At 36.6% G+C, this 24875-nt stretch overlaps 1 protein-coding gene across 5 annotated transcripts in view; it reads right to left on the bottom strand.

Moving 5' to 3' along the window:
- AKAP9 (A-kinase anchoring protein 9) overlaps positions 1 to 24875 on the bottom strand; it is a 123591-nt gene that overhangs the window by 82399 nt on the left and 16317 nt on the right. For 4 of the 5 annotated variants that reach the window (XM_070424222.1, XM_070424223.1, XM_070424225.1 and 1 more), the window contains exons 2-8: positions 22015 to 22269; positions 18241 to 18285; positions 14405 to 14458; positions 13886 to 14053; positions 11865 to 12020; positions 10852 to 11049; positions 3297 to 5678 (exon numbers count right to left, since the gene is read on the bottom strand). In XM_070424222.1, coding sequence (XP_070280323.1) covers positions 3297 to 5678; positions 10852 to 11049; positions 11865 to 12020; positions 13886 to 14053; positions 14405 to 14458; positions 18241 to 18285; positions 22015 to 22269 — 3258 coding nt within the window. The remainder of the gene's footprint in view (positions 1 to 3296; positions 5679 to 10851; positions 11050 to 11864; positions 12021 to 13885; positions 14054 to 14404; positions 14459 to 18240; positions 18286 to 22014; positions 22270 to 24875) is intronic. The other variant, XM_070424224.1, reaches the window with a different exon arrangement.

Raw genomic sequence — 24875 nt, 5'->3', positions numbered from 1 at the left:
CCAATGTATATTGACATTAGCAGTGTATGAGTCCTCATCTCCCCCATAGTGTCACTACACTTTTTACTGAGACTTATTTTGCAATCTGATGGGTAGAAAATACTGGGTTTTTTTTTGTTAGTTTTTTTTTTTTTTTAAATTAATGCATCTTTTTTTTTTTTTTACACATTTTAAAAAATATTTTTTTATTGATTTCAAAGAGAAAGGGAGAGAGAGGGAGGGTGGGAGGGAGGGGGGGAGGGAGAGAGAGAGAGAGAGAGAATCATTGATCGGCTGCACCCTGCATGCCCGCCACGGGATATCAAGCCCTTAACCTGGGCATTTGCCCTTGACCAGAATTGAACCTGGTACCCTTCAGTCCACTGAGCCAAACCAGCTAGGGCTAGAAAATGCTGTTTTTTTGTTACATCCATTTATAAAGTTAAAAGTATCCCTTCATGTTTATTAGCCATTTTGGTTTCCTATTCTGAGACACATGTCTATATATCCTTTGTTCAATTCTATAAATGTAATCCTCTTCTTACATTAGTGTTCTTTACACCTTCTTCAGATTAACCTTCCCTTTTTTTTACTATATGTGGCAAATGTGTAATCCCAGTCCTTCAACTTGTATTATTTGTAAAACAGATATAATGATATTTATCAATCTTTTCTTGTGTATTTTTGTCTTCATTTAAAGTCCCTATCAAGATTCTAATTTCCTTTTAAGTGAACATCTTTAACCAATCTGGAGTTATTGTATTCTAAAGGGTAAGGATCTAATTCCCCACCCCAAATATCAAAAGGATATTTGCCAAAAAGCATAAAATATGATCAATAACCTATATCAATTTGAAAACATAATTTAAAATGAAGGCCTATGCTATTTCACTGTTGGTTCTTGATAAACTGGCTTTGTTTTGTTTATTCTTTCTTTTATTCACTTATTTAAAGAATCTTATTAACTGCCTATCTTGTGTCTGATATCATTTTAGTCTCTAGGGATACAGCAGACGGGGTTCTTGCTATCAAAGAGCTGATATTCTAGATGTTCCTCTTGTAGTTTCTAAATGCCAATACATTTTTCAATTCTAATTATTACCTTCAATTTTACACATATACATTTCAATCCATGTTGTCCCCAAGCATCAATAATCAATCATATCGATAACATTTCTGCCACTCCTCCCTCTTCCTTGCATCCCGACATTGATGAGACTTCTGTGATGTTATTTTCCTCCTGCTCAAACCTCCTAATTATATTCATATGGAATTATACTTCAAATTATTATTTGTTACCTTTAATTATAAAAAAATCTTAGCACCCACATTTATTTTGGTTTCAGTGCGAGATATCTGTTCTATTTAGTCCCAGGAGTAATAATTTGTGTGGCCTTAGCATTATTTCTAAGCATATTTCGATTGCTCTTAGGTGTCTCTGTTGTGTAAACTATTGCTCAGTTTCTTCTGTGAGCTTCCTTCCATACACACATATTCACTCTCCTCCTACCAATAAGGGGGTTTGTCTTGGTAGTGATGAGTGGGCAGGGACAATTTACAGGCTTGCCTCTCTTCACTTTCTGTAAGTTAATGTCACTGAAAATGTCTTTAGTAGAGGAAATAAAATTCCTATTGAAAAAATGTGACCATTTTATTATCTTCAAATTTAGGTCCTCTCCTAATAATGCTTTTTAAATGATTTCTGGTATTTTAGGATTAAATTAAATTGAAACCAGTTTAAGGTTTTGAAAACAATTCCAGATATTTGGCAAATCATTAATAATTATGCAATTTGAATTTCTTAATTATTTAAGTTATTAAAATGGAAACTATCTTCACATATGATATATTATAAATATGAACATATTAGAATAATGAGAAAACTTTCCAGTGGCTTCCTACTGTATCCTATATAATAAAAGCCTAATATGCAAATTGACCAAATAGCAGAACAACCGGTCGCTATTGATGTACACTGACCACAAGAGGGCAGATGCTCAATGCAGGAGCTGCCCCCAGCCTGCAGGCCCCAGGGCAGCCTAGGCAGGTGGCAGTGGGGGGGCCCTGATCACCCCGCCAGTCACCCTGCAGATCAGCCCTGATCACCAGCTAGGACTAGGGACCCTACCCATGCATGAATTTCGTGCATCAGGCCTCTAGTATAAAATAAAATCTCAACATCTTATAAAGTCTGTAAGGCTCCCCAAGATCTGGCCTCTTACTTTTTCAAACTCTTCTTCTACTCTTTCTCTTTCAAAATCAACTAAACACACTTTCATTCTGCAACTCAAATTCATCTATGTTTTCACAATTGCTCTGATTTCTTTGTGGTAGGCTCCTCCCTGTCATTCAAATCTCAGTTCAAATGTCAATTCCTCCAAGAAACCTTTTCTGACCACCCTATTTAATGCTGCCACATCACTACCCCTCATTCTCTATCACTTTATCTGTTTTATTTTCTTCCTAGGATTTACCACTATTTCTAACTACTCTACTTGTTTCCTTGTATACTGCCTGCCTCCATCACCAGAATATATGCTCTCTGAGATCTGGAATCATCTTTGTCTTGTTTGCCATTATACACCTATACCTGGCAAGAGATTCAGTAAATACTTGTTACATAAATGAAGAAACACAAAGATTGAGTTAATATTATTACATAAGACACCCAGTGGAATTTTCCTATTGTTTCTAATATTAGTATCTAGCAAATATAAATTGTTGGGAGTGATCTATTATTACTTATTACATGCATTCTTTAACTGTATTCTAGAATTAATACTTTTTCTCCCCTTTCAGGTATAACGATACTCAAAGAAAACTCTGGGCTTAAATTGAGATTTTTTTTTTCAGGGAAATATAGTTTCACAACTACTGAACAACTATATAGAGTACTTTAAATTTAAGAGTTGATTTTCAGTTGTGGAACTTTGAAAACACAGGTATGAGTTAAAATTCTGAAACTGATCTTTGGGATTATAACAAAATAGTAAAAAATAACTTTTGTAAAGTTTATATTCTGAATGTAGTTATTTAAATTCTTGTCTTTCCAAAGAAAATGTGAAACCATTACTATTTTTTTATTTGTTGAGCAGAATGTACAACACAGATGAACTGAAAGAAAGCCAACAATGTTTAAGAAAAATAGATACAAGAAATAATAAGTAAATGACAGGCCCAAATGAAAACTATATTACAGGGTTCATTTTCATTCTCCTGTAATGAGGTTAATTTATGTCTTAGGAAAATAAAAACTTTTTTTAGTATGTAACACACATTAGCAATGCACTTTAGCATATATAAGTAAGTAAACATACCTGTTCAGATTTAAGTACACTAAGTTCCTGCTGAAGTTTATCATTGTCACTTGGTTCAGTTATCCCAAGTGATAATTCATTTGTCACAGATGGCAAGTGATCCCAACACAACTGTTCTTGTTTGCTTTCTTTTCCAATAGTCATATTTTCAAAAGGTATTTTCTCATCCTCCACTATTTTTGATTCACCAAAATCTTTATTTATTTTAGAAACTGATCCTTCAGATTCCCTGCTTGTCATAGTCACAACTCCATCGTTTAAAGAACTTAATTGAACATCACATCCACTTATATTTTCTGTCCTATTATGGCTAATTATGACTTCTAGCTCTTTACATCTCAATAAAACTTGCTCTTTCTCTTGCTTTAAAGATTTGACTTCTTCACTTAGAAAACAAATTTCACCATGTTTCAGTTTTAATTGTTCAGAAAGGTCAGACAGTCTTTCTGACAGTTCTAATTTTTCTCGCTTGGTTACCTCAAGTTTTTCCATAAGTTCTGTGGTATCTTTCTCAACCACCTCACCAATTTCCAATGATTCTGCTATAAAAATTTTTTCGTCATCAAACACCGAACTTTTCATTTTTGCTGTAGTTGGGTTTATTCTTTGCAAATGATGAAGTTCTTCACTAAGTGCTTTAAGCTTACTTCTATACTCTACCTCTTGTTTATTTTTACTGTCTTCTAAATCATTTTTTGTCTTGAGAAGGCAAGCATAATCCTCTTGTAACTCTTGATAGTTAACTTCAAAATTTTTTTCAGCAAATGAAAAAGTGTTTCGTTGCTTCTCAATCTCTTCATTTAGCTGAGTACATTGTTTTTTGAGGTCTTCATTTTGCTCAGTGAGTATTTCTATTTCTTTTTGCCAGCTACCATCTTTGGATTTGGACTTAATGGAGTCCGTGCAAATTAATCTTTCTTCTTGGTTAACAGTATATATTTTCAACATGTCTTCGAGGGCTTTTTTTTCATCTTTAAGAATACTATTCTCTGCTTCAAGTTGCACAAATTTTTCTTGAAGGTCATCCTCCTTTTCCTTCATTTGTTTCTCCAATAATTCAGTTTTAAGCTGCAATTCTTGAACTTCTTGTTCAAGGGTACCCTTTTCCTTTTCTTCTTGTCTGAGTATTTCAATTTCTTTTTGAAGTTCATTGATTTGAAGAGCCATTTCTTCTGACTTTGAATTCACAAGGGACTGCTGTAAATCTTTTAGCTTTGAAATTTCCAAAATTAATTGATTCTGCTTAGTTATCAAATTGTCTCTTTCAAACTGAATGTTTTCTATCTTTTGACTCATTTCATTCTGTAAGCCATCTATCTGCTGTTTATAGTGAATGCCTAAGTTATCTTTAAGTTTCTCAATATTTATTCGATGCTCAATTTCTAAATCTTCCTTTAGTTTGGAAAGTTCTTCTTCATGACTAAACAGAAGCTGTGTTCTCAGTCTCTCTAATTCAGCTTCTTGTGATTCTGCCATTCTATCTAACACAGCATTCTTTTCTCTTTCTAACATGTCAAGTTTTATCTTATAATTTGTAACTTCTGCTTCATGTTTTAATTCTAGTTCCTTCCTGGATTCGGATGCAGATACAATCTCAGCTTTCAAATCCTCCACTGTACTAAGGGACTTATGTGCTTCATTTAGTTTACTTTCTTGTTCAGCTATTGTCTGTCTAGCTCTCTGAATTTGGTCTCTTGAAAAGCTCAATTCTTCAAAAAGGTCTTCAAGCTGTCTTTGTAGAGCAGACTTTTCTCCTAAAATTATTCCTAGTTCTTCTTTGAGTTTTTCCTTTTGAGAGTTAGTATCTTGCAATTTTATATTCAGTTCATTTATTGCCATATTCATTAACTTTACTTGATCTTCATTAACTGTAATATTTGGACATGATCTTAAAGCATTATCCATCTCTCCCTTATGTTGTGTTTTAAGTTCATCTATCTGTGATATGTGTTGTTTTATTAACTCTTGCTTCATCTGTACTATTTGCTGTCCATACATCTCATCCAGCTCTGCCCGGAGTTGTTCTAACTTTCTTTGTGTTTCTTGTTCCATTCTTTGCAGGATATCAGTTTCAAATTGGCTATCTTTATGGTTTTTCTTCTGAAGTTCTTCAACTGTCCCCATTAATTGTTTTATTTCCTCAGAACACTGTCTTTCCTTTTGCTTGGAATTAGTCAGCTCTAAATTCATATTTTTTATCTCTTGATTCTTTTGTACAACCTGTTCTTGTAATTCTTCCAGTAATTTGTTAGCAGCTGTGACTTTATCCTTTAGCTCAAGAGTTTTTCTTTCTTCTTCAATTATTTTTGTATTTAATTCTTCAATGATTGCCTCCTTTTCTTGAACTTCTTTATTTGAGCTTTCTACTCTTTTATCTTGTTCCTTTAAAAAGAAAAAAAAGAAAATATAAAAATGACATTTTTAGTTCCTAGGAACTTATGTCACTTAACCTCATTACCAAGAAAGTAAGATTTTTTACATAATTGTATAAAAAGTGACTGCTGGGGCTGTCCCTCAATTTTCTCAAGTCAGTGAGAAAATTTATAGTTCTAGAAGAAAGTCTTAAATATCAAGGTTCCTCCAGTGTATTCTAATAACCTGAAGGTATTTGATGGGCCAGTGCCTTAACTTCATTCCTGTGGCTAAGTGAATTAGAAATTTAGGGATATGCAGCACTTAAGTGATCGAACCTCAAGCGACATGCAAGACAACCCTACCATGTATGACATATCAACTTGGTCCTAGACTTTTGGTTTCAAAAGAAATTTGCAAGTGGGACAGATACTTTTTCCTGGTTTGGGATTCTATTTTAGAATTGTAGGTAAGCCTAAACCCAGAATACTTGCCAAAGCTGTGATTATCATTAAGCACAATCATACACAGGAGTCTTATACCAAAATAAGTCAAGCAGGAACCATGGAGTTGAAGTTTTCTCTCTGTTACTTAGTTGCCTATGTAGTTAAGGGTTGTAGACCCAAAAACAAAGAAAAAAGTAAAATCCGAAGAATGGAACAGAATATAAGTAGGTAAATTAAATCACCGTAAGGCAGCGGTTCTCAACCTGTGGGTCACGACCCCTTTGGGGGTTGAACGACCCTTTCACAGGGGTCGCCTAAGACCATCAGAAAACACATATATAATTACATATTGTTTTTGTGATTAATCACTATGCTTTAATTATGTTCAATTTGTAACAATGAAAATACATCTTGCATATCAGATATTTACATTAGGATTCATAACAGTAGCAACATTACAGTTATGAAGTAGCAACGAAAATAATTTTATGGTTTGGGGTCACCACAACATGAGGAACTGTATTAAAGGGTCGCGGCATTAGGAAGGTTGAGAACCACTGCCTTAAGGAGACAAGAGTCCCAGGCCAAGGGGACTTACTAGTAAAGGCACTTTGAGTGACATTAATATATATAAAGAAACAATGTCAAAGCCCAGAAAAAGGAAAGCCTCAGAGGGAATTGGCGGAGTCCATTCATGTGTAGTCAGTCTAGGGAAGAGAATAAAGGTGCCATGAGACTGAGAATTCTGATCCTTCTGGGAAAGCATTCCAAGAGGAGAAAGCAATGTAGGGGTTTGCAGCAAACAGAATTTAAGAATTCCAATCCAGAGGCATGATCATTCCTACTGTGAGATGAATACATCAGGTTCTCACAGCCTAATGCCCTGAATATTTGATTCTTTTAACATTCCTTGATCTCATGCTCACTAAACAACTTTCTTTTATTATTATTTGGCTCTTCAAAAGTAAAATCCAAGGAACTTAAAGTATACAGGTCTCTAGAAAAATTATTTTTCATTATAAAATAATAATCTTATATTTAAGCCCTGGCCAATGTTGCTCAGTGATTAGAGCGTCACCCCATGCACCAAAGGGTCCCAGGTTCCATTACTAGTCAAGGGCACAAACCTGGTCGGGGCACGTGCAGGAGGCAACCAGTGGATGTATCTCTCCCTCAGTGTTTTCTCTCTCTCTCCCCCACCCCTTTCCTTCCACTCTATCTAAAAATCAATGAAAAAAAAATACCCTTTGGTGAGGATTAACAATAAATAAATACCCCCACCCCAAATAAAATAAAAATCTTGTATTCAAGATTTTAAAATTAGTCTCTTGAACTTGGAAAATCTGAGTTCAGATTTTCTCAGCTTGTCTCAGTTGATAGAAAATAAAAACCAAATCGGACTTCTGACCCTACAAGTAAAAGACCAGATTCTTTACTATATAAATTAACTTAGATAATGAATGCTTTCCTGTGCAGTTACTTGAGCAAAATCCTATCAGCTTCTGCGTTGGTATCACATATCCCATCCAATGTCACCATAAGTTATTACCAAGGACTAAGCCTACTGTATGATATTTAAACCAGCTTAATCTCTGAAATCTCAGTGTTTTCGTCTATAAAATAAAGATATTATTTTCTTTATCTCACAGAATATGCTTGTCACTAAAATAAATCTATTAATTGTTAAAGCAAAAGAAATATATTTACATATAAATATATAAATATAATATAATTGTATACTAGAAAAAAATCTATAAGGCATTTGGAACCTATAAGAAAGTAAAATCCGTTTATTGAGGTCAACTTCAGTTAAACTGTTAAATAAGTAATTAGTCTTGGAAATGTGAACTTTGTTATATATCTGCAACATTTCTGTTTCCTGATTTTCTGTGGGGGGGAAAACCCTCGCAGAACAGTTTCATTAATTCAAAATTGTCCATCACTTGATATAACTGTAAGCAAACAACAATAATTCTACACTTAACTATTAAACAATAAGAATTCATGGTTCATTTTTCATAGTACTGTTTATTTCAAACTAGATGGTTTTAAACTACTTATTATTTTATATTGAAAAAAAAAAAAAAAGACAGCCCTGTGGTTGAAGACACAACCCCTCTACTTCTGGACACAGACCTGAGAGAGTAGGGAATAATATACTTCTTGCCTGTGACTACTGCACTGTGGGAAGTTCAGAGGATTAAGATAATGTGAGTAACTGGACTTATCAAGCAGTTGTCTAGGGGACTAAGACAGTTTCAACTATCACCCTAATGCTTTAATCCCTCAGCTACTCTGGTGAAACTACTATTCAGGAGAAGTCATTCAAAGGGGAGACAAAGGAGAAAAAATATATAGGTGATGAACTGACAATAAAGTATTCTTGCTAACTTTCAAATCAACCAAGGTTATTCCCCTACATCAATGAATTATTTAAATTTTAAATAATCTTACATTATTCTGCCAACTAAATATAATATAATGCAATAAAATTCCATTTCCAGGCTTCTAAACTAGATTGTCTTTCTACTTTCATCATGGAAAGAGTCATTTTCAAAGACTATCATTTTCTAGTTAAACTACTTTTTATTCCCTATACATGTATTACCTACGTTCTTATGCACACTCCACCTTCTGTCAAAAATGTCTCCCATCTCGTCCTGACTGGTTTGGCTCAGTGGATAGAGCATCGGCCTGCAGACTGAAGGGTTCCAGGTTCGATTCTGGTCAAGGGCACATGCCCGGGTTGTGGGCTTGGTCCCTAGTGGGGGGCATGCAAGAAGCAGCTGATTCATGATTCTCTCTCATCATTGATGTTTCTATCTCTCCCTCTTTCTTCCTCTCTAAAATCAATTTAAAAATATATTTTAAAAAATGTTCTCCCATCTCTATCACTTATTTACCAAATAAGTATTGAGTAGCTGTTATGTACCACACTTATGCCAACTTTCAAGGAAACAAAACGCAATTAAAAAGAGATTGTTCCAACTTATTGACCTACTTTATACACCACCTCCTCCCTAAAGCCTACCCTTAATCACTTCCTTTATGAAGCCAGACCTACTCAGAACTTTCAACACATGTTTTACCTACACTTATCCTTGTTTTGTGGTGTCTTGTGTACATAGTCCACTATACCATGAGTTCCAGTAAAGGAAAGAACACATTTTAAGCATCACTATTTCTTGCAGGGGCATGTTACAAAACAGGTGCTCTGCAAACATCTACTTAATGATCTTTAAATCACCTCAGTTGTAAAGCATGACCATTTATCTTACATTTGTTTATTTTCTATTTTCCTAAGAGCAAAGTCTCTGAAGTCAGACTACGTCGGTTTGATATTTGGTTCTGCCAACTTATTACCTTGTACTTGGGCAAATTGCTTCATCCTGGTTTGCCTTGGTATCCTCAGAAGGTTGTTGTAATGATTCAATGAGTTAACATGTGCAAAATACTTTAAATACTGTCTGGTAGCAAGTGAACAAAAAATAAATGCTAGCTAATACGTTTGCTATTAACCAAATAATACTCTTGTCTTGGAATTTCTCAACCTCTTGCAGAAGAACCTCCTAAGTTTATAAAAAGTACTGTATTGCATGTACAGTCTGTCCTCATTATTCACAAATTCTGTATTTGTGAATTCATCTACTGCTAACACTTACTTTTAACTCCGAAATCAATCCTCTTAGGCATTTTCAGAAGTGCACAGAGTGGCAAAAAATTTGAGTGGCTGGACATGCATATTTCCAGCTGATATCAAACAAGGCAACCACACTCTGTCTTCTTGTTTCAGCTCTTACATGGGGAAGATGGATGGAGAGGAAAGATAGTAGGGGGAGTGCAGTGTAGTGCAAGATGTTCTGACTCTGGGCCAGTTGGACAGAATTTGAATCCCAACTCTGGCAACGGTTAGTGGGGTGGCCACAGTCAAGTCACTTAACACTTCTGAACCTCATTTTATCTTTTAAAAAATAAATAAAATATAATCTACAAGGATGAGTTGTTTTAGGATTTAAGATTATAATCTATGTAAGGTGTGTGTGTGTGTGTGTGTGTGTGTGTGTGCGCGCGCGCGCGCGCGCGCGTGCAAGGAGCACTCATTTGCTAAGTAAGTGTTCCAGGCAAGTATATAAAATCTAACTAGAGTGAATAAAGAGAACTGACTTTATTTTTCCTAACTAAAATCCATGAAAATTCATTATACCATAAAAATATTTTCATGCCCAGCCAGGTGTGGCTCAGCGGTTGAGTGTCAACCCAGAACCAAGAGGTCACCGGCTAGATTCCTGGTCAGGGCATATGCCTGGGTTTCGGGCTCGATCCCCAGTGTGGGGTGTGCAGGAGGCAGCCAATCAATGATTCTCTCTCATCACTGATTTTTCTCTCTCTCTCTCCCTCTCCCTTCCTCTCTGAAATCAATAAAAATATATTAAAAATATTTTCAGAATTTAATAACCATGGCTAAAATGAGAATACCCGTAGATGAATAAAAATAGAAATTCTAGTTATGAATTCACCTTAAAACTCAGTTTAACCTAAACTCATCCCTTTCAAGGAACTCAGTAATGAGTTACTATCTTAAAACTATTATTGTTAGATTCCTAATGGATTTTGAAATTATTTTACAAACTTAAAGAGCTTTTCTTAATTATAACATTTTGTGATTCATGTATATAACAAAAAGATTAACACTTGCATACAAAACTTGAAAGTTAATTAAAAAGCTGTTAGAAGTTTCCTCTTTAAAATAAACATACCATTTCATATGTTTTAATTTTCTCTTGCAAAAAACTGATTTGCTTTTTGAAGTCGTCTTTCTTTTTTTGATAATCTTCTAATAGATGGTCTTGTGCTTCCAGCTGTTGCTGATGAGTGAGAATTTGTTGTTTGGCTTGTAGTAAATCTGCAGCAGTGCTACTGTGAGTGCTGTTTCTCAGAGTTTCACTAGCCTGTAACTTGAAAATAGAAAGAAACCACAAAATATTAAATTCTGAAGTGACTGCACTAAGGAATAGACACCTCTTGGGGGTATTAACTTGGCTCACAATTCTTTCCGGGAACTGTGCTGAATTTACAGGCTTTAGACCTCAGCAAACATACTGTCATGGCTGATCAGAGAGTATGGGCACATTATCCAAACTAAACCAATAAGATTATTTTTCCTATGATAAAGCTGGGAAAGTAGTCTAATGAGAGTGGTAAGACTGGGGCAGACAAGCAGAGAGAAATGGGGCCTGAAAAACAGTACTTCCTGAATTCCTGATGACTTTCTAGTCTCTGATCCCAATCTATTTCAGAAGCCTGGTTGCAGTTCTGCCTTGAATTCTGTAGGATAAGTAGGTTCCCTACATTAAATTCCCCCTTTTGCTTAAGCTATCTTCAATTATTTTCCATTACTTGCCATCAGAAATCTTGATTAATACAATTAGATTCCTATGACTCTAATTAAAATAAAAGCATACCAGAGTTGGAAAATGATGTGACTATATGTTATTTTGTGTAAAACTCTACCCAATCAGATTTATAAGGTTTTGTAGGATTTAAAAATACAAAGGTGAATTACAAATAAATAAAAGCAAGAAGCCACTAGAGAAATATGACTTAAATTCTTGGTTAACATAACAACTGGTCTTCACTAGTAGTTTTTTTCAACATGATACATAATAGGCAAATGAATTTTAAACAAATTTAAATTTATTTTGGAAAGTGTGAAAAAAGTTCAATTGTTTACTAAAGATCTAATAAACTTTGTTCTATTAGTAATACTTACATGCTGAAATTGAATCTGTAAATTTTGACTTTGTTCTGTCAATTCTAAAAATTCTCTCATTGTCTCATCCTTTTCTCTTCTTGCTTGTTGTAAATTAGCAGTAAGCTGAGTTATGATGCCATCTCTTTGTTTAATAGCAGCTTCAAATTCTTGTAACTAAAAGACATCAGTTAAATTAATAAGTGCTAGACTTACTTTTTAAAACAAAACAGATTATTACAGGTAACTTCTTTAAAAATATGATTTCAAAATTCACTGGCAGAATTATTACAATTTGTAAGCAACCTTCCATATTTGACAGCTATTACTTCCAAAACAACTTTTAAAAGATTATCTGAATTTAGAAACAAAACACATTATGTCTAACTTGTCCATGTATCTACTTCTAGAAGGGCAGTGCCTTTACACTTAGGAATGCCTCAATCTGTTCCTAGGCAACACCCTCCTGACAGGTTCAATCCTCACTCTTTTCTGGAAAAAATGAAACTGAAATGTATTCTCTCATCCTCACTGATGTCCTATTTCACCTTGTTTTTATAATTGACTGCCAAAAACAACAGATGTCATTTTAACCACAGAGGTTACTGACAAGGACTCACTGACATTTTTAATGAGTTTAAATCATCATATTTTGATGTGGTATGCACAATAATTTTCTCTCAGGCTGACTACAAAAAACATCTACTCTACTGAAGTGATTTCAGCCTACCTATCTCATAAAGTTAAATAACAGTCCATGTTTTATTAGCCCTGTTAATGAAATCCTATTTTTAAGTGAAGCTATGATATATATATATATACACAAATATTATCAGACTAGAGGCCCAGTGCATCTGTGCCCTCTCGTAGTCTGGGACCCTTCAGAGGATGACCACCTGCTGGCTTAGGCCCGCTCCCTGGGGGATTGGGCCTAAGCTGGCAGTCAGACATCCCTCTGGCAGCCCGGGAGCCCTCGAGGGATGTCCACTTGCCAGCGGGGAGCAGGCCTAAGCTGCAGTCGGACATCCTTAGTGCTGCTGAGGAGGCGGGAGAGGCTCCCACCACCACCGCTGTACTGGCAGCAGTCAGCCTGGCTTGTGGCTGAGCAGAGCTCCCCTTGTGGGAGTGCACTGACCACCAGGGGGCAGCTCCTGCATTGAGCATCTGCCCCCTGGTGGTCAGTGTGTGTCATAGTGACCAGTCATTCCCAATCATTCTGCTGTTAGTGTCAATTTGCATATTACCCTTTTATTATATAGGAGTGCCTGGCCAGCCTGGGTGAGGGGCTAATAGCTGTTTGCAGGCAGGCCACAGCCCCTTCAGGGTGGGGTTCCCTGCTGGGTGCCTGGCCAGCCTGGGTGAGGGGCTAATTGCTGTTTGCAGGTTGGCCATAGCCCCTTCAGGGTGGGGGTCCCCCCTGGGGTGCCTGGCCAGCCTGGGTGAGGGGCTGATGGCTGTTTGCAGGCTGGCCACAGCCCCTTCATGGTGGGGGGTCCTGCTGGGATGCCTGGCCAGTCTGGGTGAGGGGCTGAGGGCCGTTTTCAGGCTGGCTAAGCCCCCCAGTGGGAACCCTCACCCCATGAGGGTGTGGCCAGCCTGGGTGAGGGGCTGATGGCTATTTGCAGGCTGGCCACAACCCCCAGCCACTCAAGCTCCCAGTGGAGGCTGGCTGGAAGCAGGTATCTGGGATTTATTTGTCTTCTATAATTGAAACTTTGTTGCCATGAGCGGAGGCCACAGCTGGCTCACGGCAGGCGGGAAGCTTGGCTTCCTCCATTGCCTGGGCAACCAAGCCTCCTGCCTGCTCCAGCTCCGTGGCTGCCGGCCGCCATCTTGGTTGGTTTAATTTGCATATAGTCGCTCTGATTGGCTGGTGGGCGTGGCTTAGGGCATAGCGAAGATACAGTCAATTAGCATCTTTGTCTTTTATTAGTGTAGATGACCATAAGCTACCATTTAATAACCTCATCTTTAAAACATGTACATATACTGTCATTCAAATTTCCTATTTTTGTAACAGAAACCACATAAGGTAAACATACTTGCTGTAGTCCTTCAGTCCCATAGGAGGCCCTCATTTCTTCCAGTTCTCTGTTTAGCTCCTCAATTTCATGCTGTTTTCCAACCAATTCATTTTCTGTCATCTCTAGGTGGGTCGGGTTGTACTGTGCTCCATGTTCAGAATAAGAATCATCAACACCAAATTCTTCCTAAATCAATCCAAGATGTTGAAAAATTCAGTACTAGCAACATTCCTCAGGAAGAGGAATTCAAATATTCAAAGCAACGTCCACTTTAATTCATCACCTGGGAGTTTACTGATATGGCAACCTACTTTTTGTTAATGTAATATATACCTCAAAAGCAAAAACAATATATCTGCAAATTCTGTCACACTGAGTTTCATAACAAGAGGTGGATACTTTTGTTTTGTTAAATATTAAAAGCATTTAGGATTCACCCACAGAAAGAAGTACATGCAAGAAAAAACTTTGTTAGTAAGCCAGATGGTTTTAAATAGTATAAAACATTAGTATCATGAGTAGTTTTAAATACTGTACCCTTAATAAATTTGTAGACTTTCCTGTTCTCATCACAAAACTGCAACCATTTACCTGTATAAAAACAATTTCCTGATATATTATGACTTTAAATAGAATTCTATTTAGAGCTAACAATTATATTTCTGTTAACTGTATTTATGTCTCTTTCATGCCTAGGAAAAATGCCTCATTGGCAAAAACAGATATAGTGGTTAAACATAAATTATCTAATGAGTGCTTACTATGCAAAAAGCACTGTACAATACATTTTCTTTTCAGTGATTTAAAGTTCTAAGTGCAGGTTTTTTTGGTCTTCATAAGAATAACTATAAACTTGAAGTTATTGGATTGACCCTCTTCTACAAATCACTGCCTTATACTTATTTAAATAATTTTTATGAAGTCCTAATCATTTTTAAAGTGAGGTTCTTTACTGGTACAAATTCATTGAAGGTTGGCAAGCAGATCTAGAGATAGGAGATGAAGAGGTGAGGAACACTCCTTTAAGAACTTTCCTCTAGGGGCAGTACTATATAGCCATGCCAACCCCGATGGATGTGGAGATTTTCCATACATATTACTGTCTGTCTCTATCACAGACATTTTGTGATAGGAAGAAGGATGACTGCTATGTCTTTAGGGCTGACCTGGTGGGAGATTAATTTCAGATCAATCAATCTACTTAACAATCCTCTCTTCCCCTCGCCCCCAACAGTATAAAAATGAACTATATTCCACTCACATCTAAATAATTCACAATTCTATGCTAGTAGAATCCAATACAATGAAGTTTTTACTGTTGAAATACGTAAGATAGAATATCCTGGAATTAGATCCATATGGACCATAACACTTTAAAAACTGAAGATCCTAACTAAGAATTCTTTATCCAAGTTTGATTCCTTTATTTTTTCCCTAAGGATAATTTCTGGAAAGCAAAGCTAAAGTAAACAAACAAACAAAATATCACCTTTATGGCAACATAATATTACAATCTGTAAACACCAAATTCTTCTTCCTAAATCAATCCTTCAAGAAAGTACAAATAGACACATTTTAAATATAAAAATGTTCTGTAGAGATACATCATATATTACTATTTAGAAAAAAATCACAGGAAAGATCATTTTTTATTTTAAAACTATAAAATGGCATTCACACAAAACTCTTAAAAATATAGTTTTATTGATTTCAGAGAGGAAGGGAGAGGCAGAAAGAGATAGAAACTTCAATGAGAATCATCAACCAGCTGATCAGCTGCCTCCTGCACGCCCCTCACTGGGAATCCAGCATGTACTCTGACCAGGAATCAAACTATGACCTTCTGGTTCATAGGTCGACTCTCAACCACTACGCCACACTGGCTGGACTCACACAAAACTTTTTCTTTCAATAAACATTAGTTTAAAAACATAAAAAAACCTCACTCTTCAATTTATTTATGATTATTACCTTATCCTTATACTTAATTTGGTAGTACATACATTCAAAAATATTAATAATCGATGTTTTAAAAAAATAAGAAGAATCTGATGATTCATAAAAGTTCATGAAAATGACAGGAGTTCACATCATAGCTGATTCAGGGAATTGGAGCCACGTAACTAATGAGGTTAAGATGATCCATTCAAAATCACACTTGAATATCAAACATCACAGTGTACACCTTAAATATATATACAATTTAAATGGTAAAATTATACCTCAATAAAACTAAGGCAGCTAGGGAGAAATATAAAATTATATGAAGTATAAAAGAGAAACAAGAGTCAAAGTTGAAAAGCTAAGTTTATACTACTTTATGGCTATAAACAATGTTTTCCAACTCCAGCCAGTCATTTCATAAATGTTATGAATCAAACAAGTGTCTTGGTTAAGAAGTATTAAATAATCAGATAAAAGCCATAATAAAATTGTATACTCTACTATCATTTCATCTTTCTATATATAACAAAGCATATTTATCTACCTGTCTTATTTCTACGTTGCCTATAGCATTTCCCACTTTCTGCTCAAAGGGTATGAATAAAAATATTTCATGTAAATATGGCATTCTGGATATGAAATGACCCTTCATTGAGGACTAAACAGATCATGTATAATTTAAATTAATTCATAAAAAGTATTTTAGCCTAGTATATATAATGGGACATATATTTATACAAAACAGATCTTTCATAGGTCACAGGATAAAAATATCTAATTCTTCTAGGCTTGAATCCATTTTTCAACCCAGTAAGTATATAAGCCATAGAAGTCAAGAAGATTAAGCTCATACCATAATCTGTATTCATAAAATTTCCAAAATAAGTTCTAAATTAATATATAACCAGAATCTAAGATCCTTCTGAGAATAACTTAATAAAAGAATTTTCATCACTCACTTATTTCATATATAGTGTGAAGAAAAGTATATTAATACTGAGAAGCCACAAAAGATAACAAATAAACAAGCTTTGCAAATTGTCTTTTATACACCAAAACACCACACTAAATATCATCAAATAACTCTCTCAACTACCTTGTGAGATAGATATTATTAAAGCCCCTACTCTTTTTTAAAAATATATTTTATTGATTTTTTACAGAGAGGAAGGAAGAGGGATAGAGAGTTAGAAACATCGATGAGAGAGAAACATCAATCAGCTGCCTCCCGAACACCCCCCACTGGGACATGCCCGTAACCAAGGTACATGTCCTTGACCAGAATCAAACCTGGGACCCTTCAGTCCGCAGGCCGAAGCTCTATCCACAGAGCCAAACCGGTCAGGGCTAAAGCCCCTACTCTTTATATCACTTTAATTGCTACATACCAGAAAAATGGCAGTGATATTTAGACAAGATACAAGATATGTGGTCTATGATAAAACCATGAAATTTCGAAAATTTAGAAAACTCAAGTGCAAACCAGAGCAGCCAAGATTAATAAACTGCAAATATGGCATTTGTAGTGGTTATAATACAGGGGTTGACAAAAGTAGGTTTGCAGTTGTTAGTACACAAAGCAGATTTATTCTTGTACTATTTATTAAGGATTGTATTTATTATTATTATTATTATTATTATTATTAACCTACTTTGCCCACCTCTGTATATGTGTTGCCTTAAAAAGTAATTTTATGGGGGACAAGGGTAGAGGGGGTGTTATTGAAAAGTAATGCCTAAATAGGGCATCAATTTATTTATTTAACCCTGGTCAATTATCTTCCTGACCAGGTTACTAATAAGTATATTCCCAGCTTTTAAACACATTAAATTGGCAATCCAAAACAGTAATACATTCATTTAAGAACAGGGAAGTTATATTTTAACATTAGAAATCTACAAAAAATAAAAATTTATGGAATATACTGAGTTACTGAACCATTCAGAGTAAGGAATAAAATTTTTCCATGTCCTCACAATATGGACCAAAGAAACAACAATCATATCTAAAAAATTAAGAAAAAGTTAATAAACTGACATATATTCATTACTAATACATAAAGAAGGTATTTCCTAAGATGGCCAATGCCTATATCAGCTTTGATCATTACTGTGTTAAATATGGATACCTTATAATAATCACTTATCCTAGAAAACCAGAATCAAACACTCCTAGAAACAGAAAATAAAGGATTTTATCTAATTAAGGACCAAGCTTTCATACAATTTAAGACCTTAGTTAAAATCTGGAAAAAAAAAATTATCAGAAAAGCATAATCTTCAGGTTTTCTAGGTCATCACGTTATGCTATATTTTGTTAAATTTATAAAAATACAGAACCATGTGAGCTATAAGAAGTAAAGTACTAATAGTCAATAACAGTTTCAAGAATAATACAAATGATCAATCATAATATTATTTATTCTTACCTCTGAACTATAATCTTCGGCTGTGGTTGAAATTTCACTTTCTGGCTAAAACAAAAGTGAAAACTGATTATATTAAGGCCCTTTACCATCTAAATGCTGTATTTTATTAACCTATTACTATTGGTGCACATAAAAATATCACTAAAAAACTGTAAAAATTATTCAGATCTTTAAAATTTTCACTCTGATTAACAATGGCTAAATAACACATCTAAAATTTAGCACTAGGCACTTTTCTTTATATAAAAGTATCAAGAGGTACTCTCACACCAGGCCTTGTATCACTAAGAATCATTTGTAAGACGAAAGCACCAATTAAGATATCATCCCACTAATTCTTGTGTCTCTTTTAAATAAAAAAGTCCTGCCCATGTTTCTCAGTGGTTAATGTGTTGATACAATGAAGGATTGTGGGTTCAATTACCAGTCTAGGGAACATACTTGGGTTGCAGATTCGATTCCTGGCCTCTATCGAGGTGAATGTGGGAGGCAACCAATGAATATTTCTCCCTCTCTGTCTCTCTTTCTCTCCCCCTCCCCCTCCCTCCCTTCTACTCTCTCTCTAAAGAAAAAAAAAAAAATCAATGGAAAGAGTATCCTTGGACAAGGATTAAAAAATTCTAAATAGCCTGGCCGGCATGGCTCACTGATTGAGCATTGACATCTGAACCAGGAGATCCCAGTTCAATTTCCGGTTGTGGCTGGATCCCCAGTGGAGGCATGGAGGAGGCAGCTGATCAATGATTCTCTATCATTGATATTTCTTTCTCTCTCTCTCTCTCTCTCTCTCTCTCTCTCTCTCCCCTCTCCCTCCCTCCCTCTCTCCCTTCATCTCTGGAATCAATAGAAATATTTTTTTAATCCCTCCCTCTCTCCCTTCATCTCTGGAATCAATAGAAATATTTTTTTTAAAAATAAAAAATAAATTTAAAGGTCCTAATATGTTAGTAAAAAAGTCCAATTTCTTCAAAAGGACAAATCATTAAATCTTGATGCTAGAAAAGTAATAACAACTTGAAGAAAAATAACTTTTGTTGTTAACACCTTTGCAGCTTATAAAGCACTGTTAAAGACATTCTTTCATCTTTACATCCCTGGGATTTGGGTATGAAGCCAGTGATTTTTCCAAGCTGCCCTCAGCTAAGAAGTACTGTCCTAAGAAGGAAGAGTCAAGGAGAAAACCTAAATTTTCACTCTTCTCCCTCTCCTGTAAGAAACTCGTTTTACAAGTGAGAAAAAAAGGCCCAGATATTTCACCTCTTCATTCAACAAATATGAACCATCACTGTCTCCTTTCTGATCTACTTATGGATATTTTATTCATCATTCAAGACCAAGTTTAAGTCTACCGCCTCTATGATATAGTAACTGATGCCAGGAACAGGAAAAAGCCTTACCCATATTCTAAAATTCTGTAGCAGTGATTCCTAACTCATGTGACCCTCTTTTAAATGTAAAATATTTTCATGACAGAAGCCCTCTATGGTTCACTTGCGTATGCATATTGTATACTAAAAACAGTCGTACTGAAGATAAGAAGACACTCTTTGCATTCAGAAATTCTAAAACTAGTGAAGAACCCAAATGCAGAAAAACATAATGAAAACTTCTTCAAACCAAATCAAACACCAGAACTGCCCTATTATATTATTTAAAAGGTCCAAATTTCAACATAAAATTTTAAGATATACAAATAAAAAAGAAAGTGTGGCCCATACACAAGAAAAATAGTCAATAGAAAGTGTCTCTGCCCCTGGCCGGTTTGCTCAGTTGGCAGAACGTTGGTCTGCAGACTGAAAGGTCCCAGGTTCGATTCCGGTCAAGGGCACATGCCCGGGTTATGGGTTCAATCCCCAGTAGGGAGCATGGAGGAAGCAGCTGATCAATGATTCTCTCTCATCATTGATGTTTCTATCTCTTTCTTCATCACCCTTCCTCTCTGAAATCAATAAAAATATATTTTAAAAAAAGAAAAGAGCCCTGATTGGTTTGGCTCAGTGGATAGAGCGTTGGCCTGTGGACTCAAGGGTCCCGGGTTCGATTCTGGTCAAGGGCATGTGCCTTGGTTGTGGGCACATCCCCAGTGGGGGGTGTGCAGGAGGCGGCTGATCGATGTTTCTCTCTCATCGATGTTTCTAGCTCTCTAGCCCTTTCCCTTCCTCTCTGTAAAATATCAATAAAATACATTAAAAAGAAAGAAAAGAAAATGTCTCTGAGGAAACACAGATACTGGATTAATAAACAAAGACTTTAAACTAGCTATTTCAAGTATAGTCAAATAAGTGAAGAAAGTGTCTAAGAAACTAAAGTATTAAAATGTTTTGCCAAATACAGAATATCAAGAAAGAGAGAGCATTCTAAAAAGAAATTCTGGTGTTAAAAATAAGTGAAATGAAAAATTCAACAAAGGGGCTTAACAGCAGATCTAAGGATGAAGAATAAAGAATCAGCAAATTGCAAAATAGTTCAACTAAAATTATCCAGTTTGAAGTAAAGAAAGAAAAAATAAATAAGAAAAATGAACAGAGCATCAGAGATCTGTGCAACAATATAACACATACTAACATATGCATAATGGAAAACGCAGAAGGAGAGGAAAGGGGCAAAAAGAATATCTGAGGATATAATGGATGACAACTTCCCAAATTAATGAAAAACATTGACCTACACATCCAAGATGCTCAACAAACTCCAAGCAGGAAAGACGAAAAAAGATACATTCTTATGATAAATAATAAATCTGACATTCCTGACCTCATTAATAAAGTTCAAATCCCTATACGTCTAAATCAGCGGTTCTCAACCTGTGGGTCGCGACCCCTTTGGTGGTCGAACAACCCTTTCACAGGGGTCGCCTAAGATCATCCTGCATATCAGATATTTACATTACGAATCATAACAGTAGCAACATTACAGTTATGAAGTAGCAACGAAAATGATTTTATGGTTGGGTCAGAACATGAGGCACTGTATTTAAAGAGCCAGAAGGTTGAGAACCACTGGATCTTTGTTTCCACATAAATATGCCAAAGCCCAATCCAAACTGTAATAATCTACCTTTTCTAACACTGTTCCTCCTAAGCATTCCATAATTCTCTACTCCTGGTCTCAGCTGGTAATTCCACCTTTTCTAACACTGTTCCTCCTAAGCATTCCATAATTCTCTACTCCTGGTCTCAGCTGGTAATTCCACCATCCCATCCACTATCCTAAACCACTCTCAACTTCTCCCTCATTTCTTTATTTTGGAAAATTACATCACTAAGGGGAGGGAGAAAATTAGTATTCATTGAGCACTTTCGATGGGGTAGGTGCAATCTCCTGCCTTTCATCATTACCACCATCCCATCCCCATCACTGTGATCCATTTAAAACTAAACTACTTATGGTTTCCAAATCATATCACAATGTTTCGTGTCTTTTTGAACACAGTCTCTTTGGCACAGAGATGGCATCCCCTCCTTCTTTGCCTCTAGCAAAATAACCAAATCATGATACTCTAGGGTACCATGTACACTGTTGCTAGCAAAACTCTAATCAGGGTACATGGCCTATTTTACATCTGCCCTCCCCACTAGATTGACTTTCCTAATGGACAAAACTGTCATATTTACCTTGGTAACCTTGGTGCTCAATCCTTGGTATATAACAGTTGCTTAATAAATGTTTATTGAATAACGCTCATAAAAACTGCATAGGGTGCTAATGAGTGTTGTCATTATAATAACTTTCCACTTACAATTTTAATGTTTAAAAATCTGGATGAATACTTACTTCAACAGAGAAGACCTGGTTATGTTTGATTATTTCTCCACTGTGTAGTGTTTTCATTACTGTGGATTCAGGAGTCACGACTGATCCTACTCCCTGAGAACTATTCACGTACATCTCATCACTCTGTGATTGCTCAATATTCAAAGCATGGTATGTTGATACATCAAGTTTACTGCTTGAAGCATTTTTCTTTTTTTTCTTCTTAGAAGGATTCTGCCCATCACATTGAGCTTTCCTTTGTCGAAACTGGGCAAGCTACAAAAAAAAAAAAAAAAAAAGAAAGAAAAGAAAAAGAGATTGTCATTACTCTTAAAGATAATTTTTCTTTAACACCACTAAGAGAAAAACAGCTTCGGGGTCACTTTCTTTAAATCTTCACTAAAATGATAAAATAAAGGACAATTGTTGGTCTTTAATCTACACTAATAAAAGAGAAACATGGTAATTAGCGTACGACCGCTACCCTTTTCATTGGCTAATCAGTGAGTATATGCAAATTAACTGTCAGCCAAGATGGCGGCCGGCAGCCAGGCAGCTGGAAGCGAACACGAGGCTTGCTCCCGTGACTGCGGACTCCAACATTCCCCGCCTGACTTGCCGGCCTCTGAGCTGGCAGTTTGAAACTTTGTAACAAATATAGCCGCGGGATCTCAGAGCTGAAGTTATACATTGTTTCGATTATAGAACGCAAACAAACCAGCGGAAGCCTCAGAGCTAGAGCCAGAGTTAAAGCTGGCCCAGAATAAAATAAAAAAAAGAGAAAAAAAAGGAGCAGTTGGGAGCTTCCGTCAACAACCACCAGCCTGAAAGCAGCCCTCAGCCCCTCACCTAGACTGGCCAGGCACCCCAGTGGGGACCCCCACCCTGATCCAGGACACCGTTCAGGGCAAATCAGCCGGCCCCCAGGCCTCTATCCTATATAGTAAAAGGGTAATATGCCTCCCAGCACCAGGATCAGCGGAGCCGCGAGGCCTCCTGGCACCGGAACAGCGTGACAGGGGGCAGCGCCCAAACCCCCTGATTGCCCTGTGGCTCTGTGTATGACAGGGTACAGCGTCCCAATCCCCCGATTGGCCCTGCTCTGTGTGTGACAGGGTGCAGTGCCCCAACCCCCCCCCCCCCCACACACACACACACAGGCCCTGCTCTGTGTGTGACAGGGTAGAGCCATAACCTCCCCATGGGCCCTGCTCTGTGGGTGATAGAGGGCGGCGCCCCAACCCCCTGATCGGCCCTGCTCTGTGTGTGACAGGGGGGAGCTCCTCAACCCCCTGATCGGCCCTGCTCTGTGCATGACAGGGGGCAGCGCCCAATCCCCTGGTTGGCCCTGCTCTGTGCGTGACAGGGGGTGGCGCCGCAACCTCCCCATTGACCCTGCCTTGAGTGTGACAGGGGGCGGTGCCCCAACCCCCCAATCGGCCCCACCCTGAGCATGACTGAGGGTGGCATCACAACCTCCCAATCCGCCCTGCTCTGTGCATGACCAGGGGCTGCACCTAGGGATTGGGCCTGCCCTCTGCCACCCAGGAGCAGGCCTAAGCCAGCAGGTCGTTATCTCCTGAGGGGTCCCAGACTGCGAGAGGGCACAGGCCCGGCTGAGGAACCCCCCCTCCCTCCCCCCCTGACCGAGTGCACAAATTTTTGTGCACCGGGCCTCTAGTATATTAATAACTACTGGATTGCAAGGAAATTAGTATTTCTAAATGAATGCTTTTTAAATATTCAGAACTAAAAATTACAGGTCTAAAAATATATATATTAGCCCAGAGTTGGGCAGAATAAGGGAAACAGGCACTCTCATTCAACACTTGGTGAGAGTGTAAACTCTGGATGTGAGATTATATGAAAATATAAGAGCTCTAGATAAATTTGCTTTGTGGAATTTCTGGGACTTCTACTAATTTATACTACTGTAATTAGTCCATGCAAAAAGATTTAGCTATACAAATGATCACTGCAGCCTTGTTTATAATGGGGGGAAATTAGAAATAATTTTAATATCAAACAAAAGTACTTCTCGCCCTAGCTGGTTTGGCTCAGTGGATAGAACATCGGCCTGCGGACTGAAGGGTCCCAGGTTTGATTCCGGTCAAGGGCATGTACCTGGGTTGCAGGCGCATCCCCAGTGGGGGGCGTGCAAGAGGCAGCTGAATCGATGTTTCTCTCTCATCGATGTTTCTAACTCTCTATCCCTCTCCCTCTCCCTTCCTCTCTGTAAAAAATCAATAAAATATATATATTTTTAAAAAAGTACTTCTCACCACTTAATCATCAGAATTTATGCCATGTCCTAGTGCCACTTATACTTATCATTTACTTAATATGTTTTAACTTATATGCTTTTCTTATTTAAATTTATTTTATAAGGAGATTTTCTACCCCTGATATAAATTCATAGCCAGTATCACTTGTGATTTAACAAAATAGTAAACAGAAATAAAAATAATGAAAAATAAAGCGACACTATTAAAAATTTTAGTTAAATATTACTGCTGAAGTTTATAAAAGAAACAGGCAAGTGTGAGAAGGGTATGAAGGATATATGAGCATCAAATAGACTTTTGGTTTGCCATTAGCAGATGAACTTAAATCTAGAAAGGTGGTAACTTTCTTCTAATTCTATCCCGTGTCATTTAATACTGGATTAGGATATCATCTACAATATCTGTCACCACCTAAAATCAGAATTATGCAACTATTGTATGTAACACTGAATTAACTCAATTAAAATAATATTAATATAACTCATTATTCATAATAAAGATGTTTATGACACAGTAGTAGTTATAAAATAATATTGCAATGTATTCTTTTCCTTAATAAAAGGAAAATTATGTGCATCTTTTTTAACAAAGACAAGC

Source organism: Myotis yumanensis, unplaced genomic scaffold (assembly GCF_028538775.1).
Source record: "Myotis yumanensis isolate MYYU_CA2020_CCGP unplaced genomic scaffold, mMyoYum1.0.hap1 SCAF_9, whole genome shotgun sequence".
Lineage (NCBI taxonomy): Eukaryota > Metazoa > Chordata > Mammalia > Chiroptera > Vespertilionidae > Myotis > Myotis yumanensis.
Note: the sequence above shows the minus strand (reverse complement) of the source record. Positions and strands in the feature narration are given on the sequence as shown.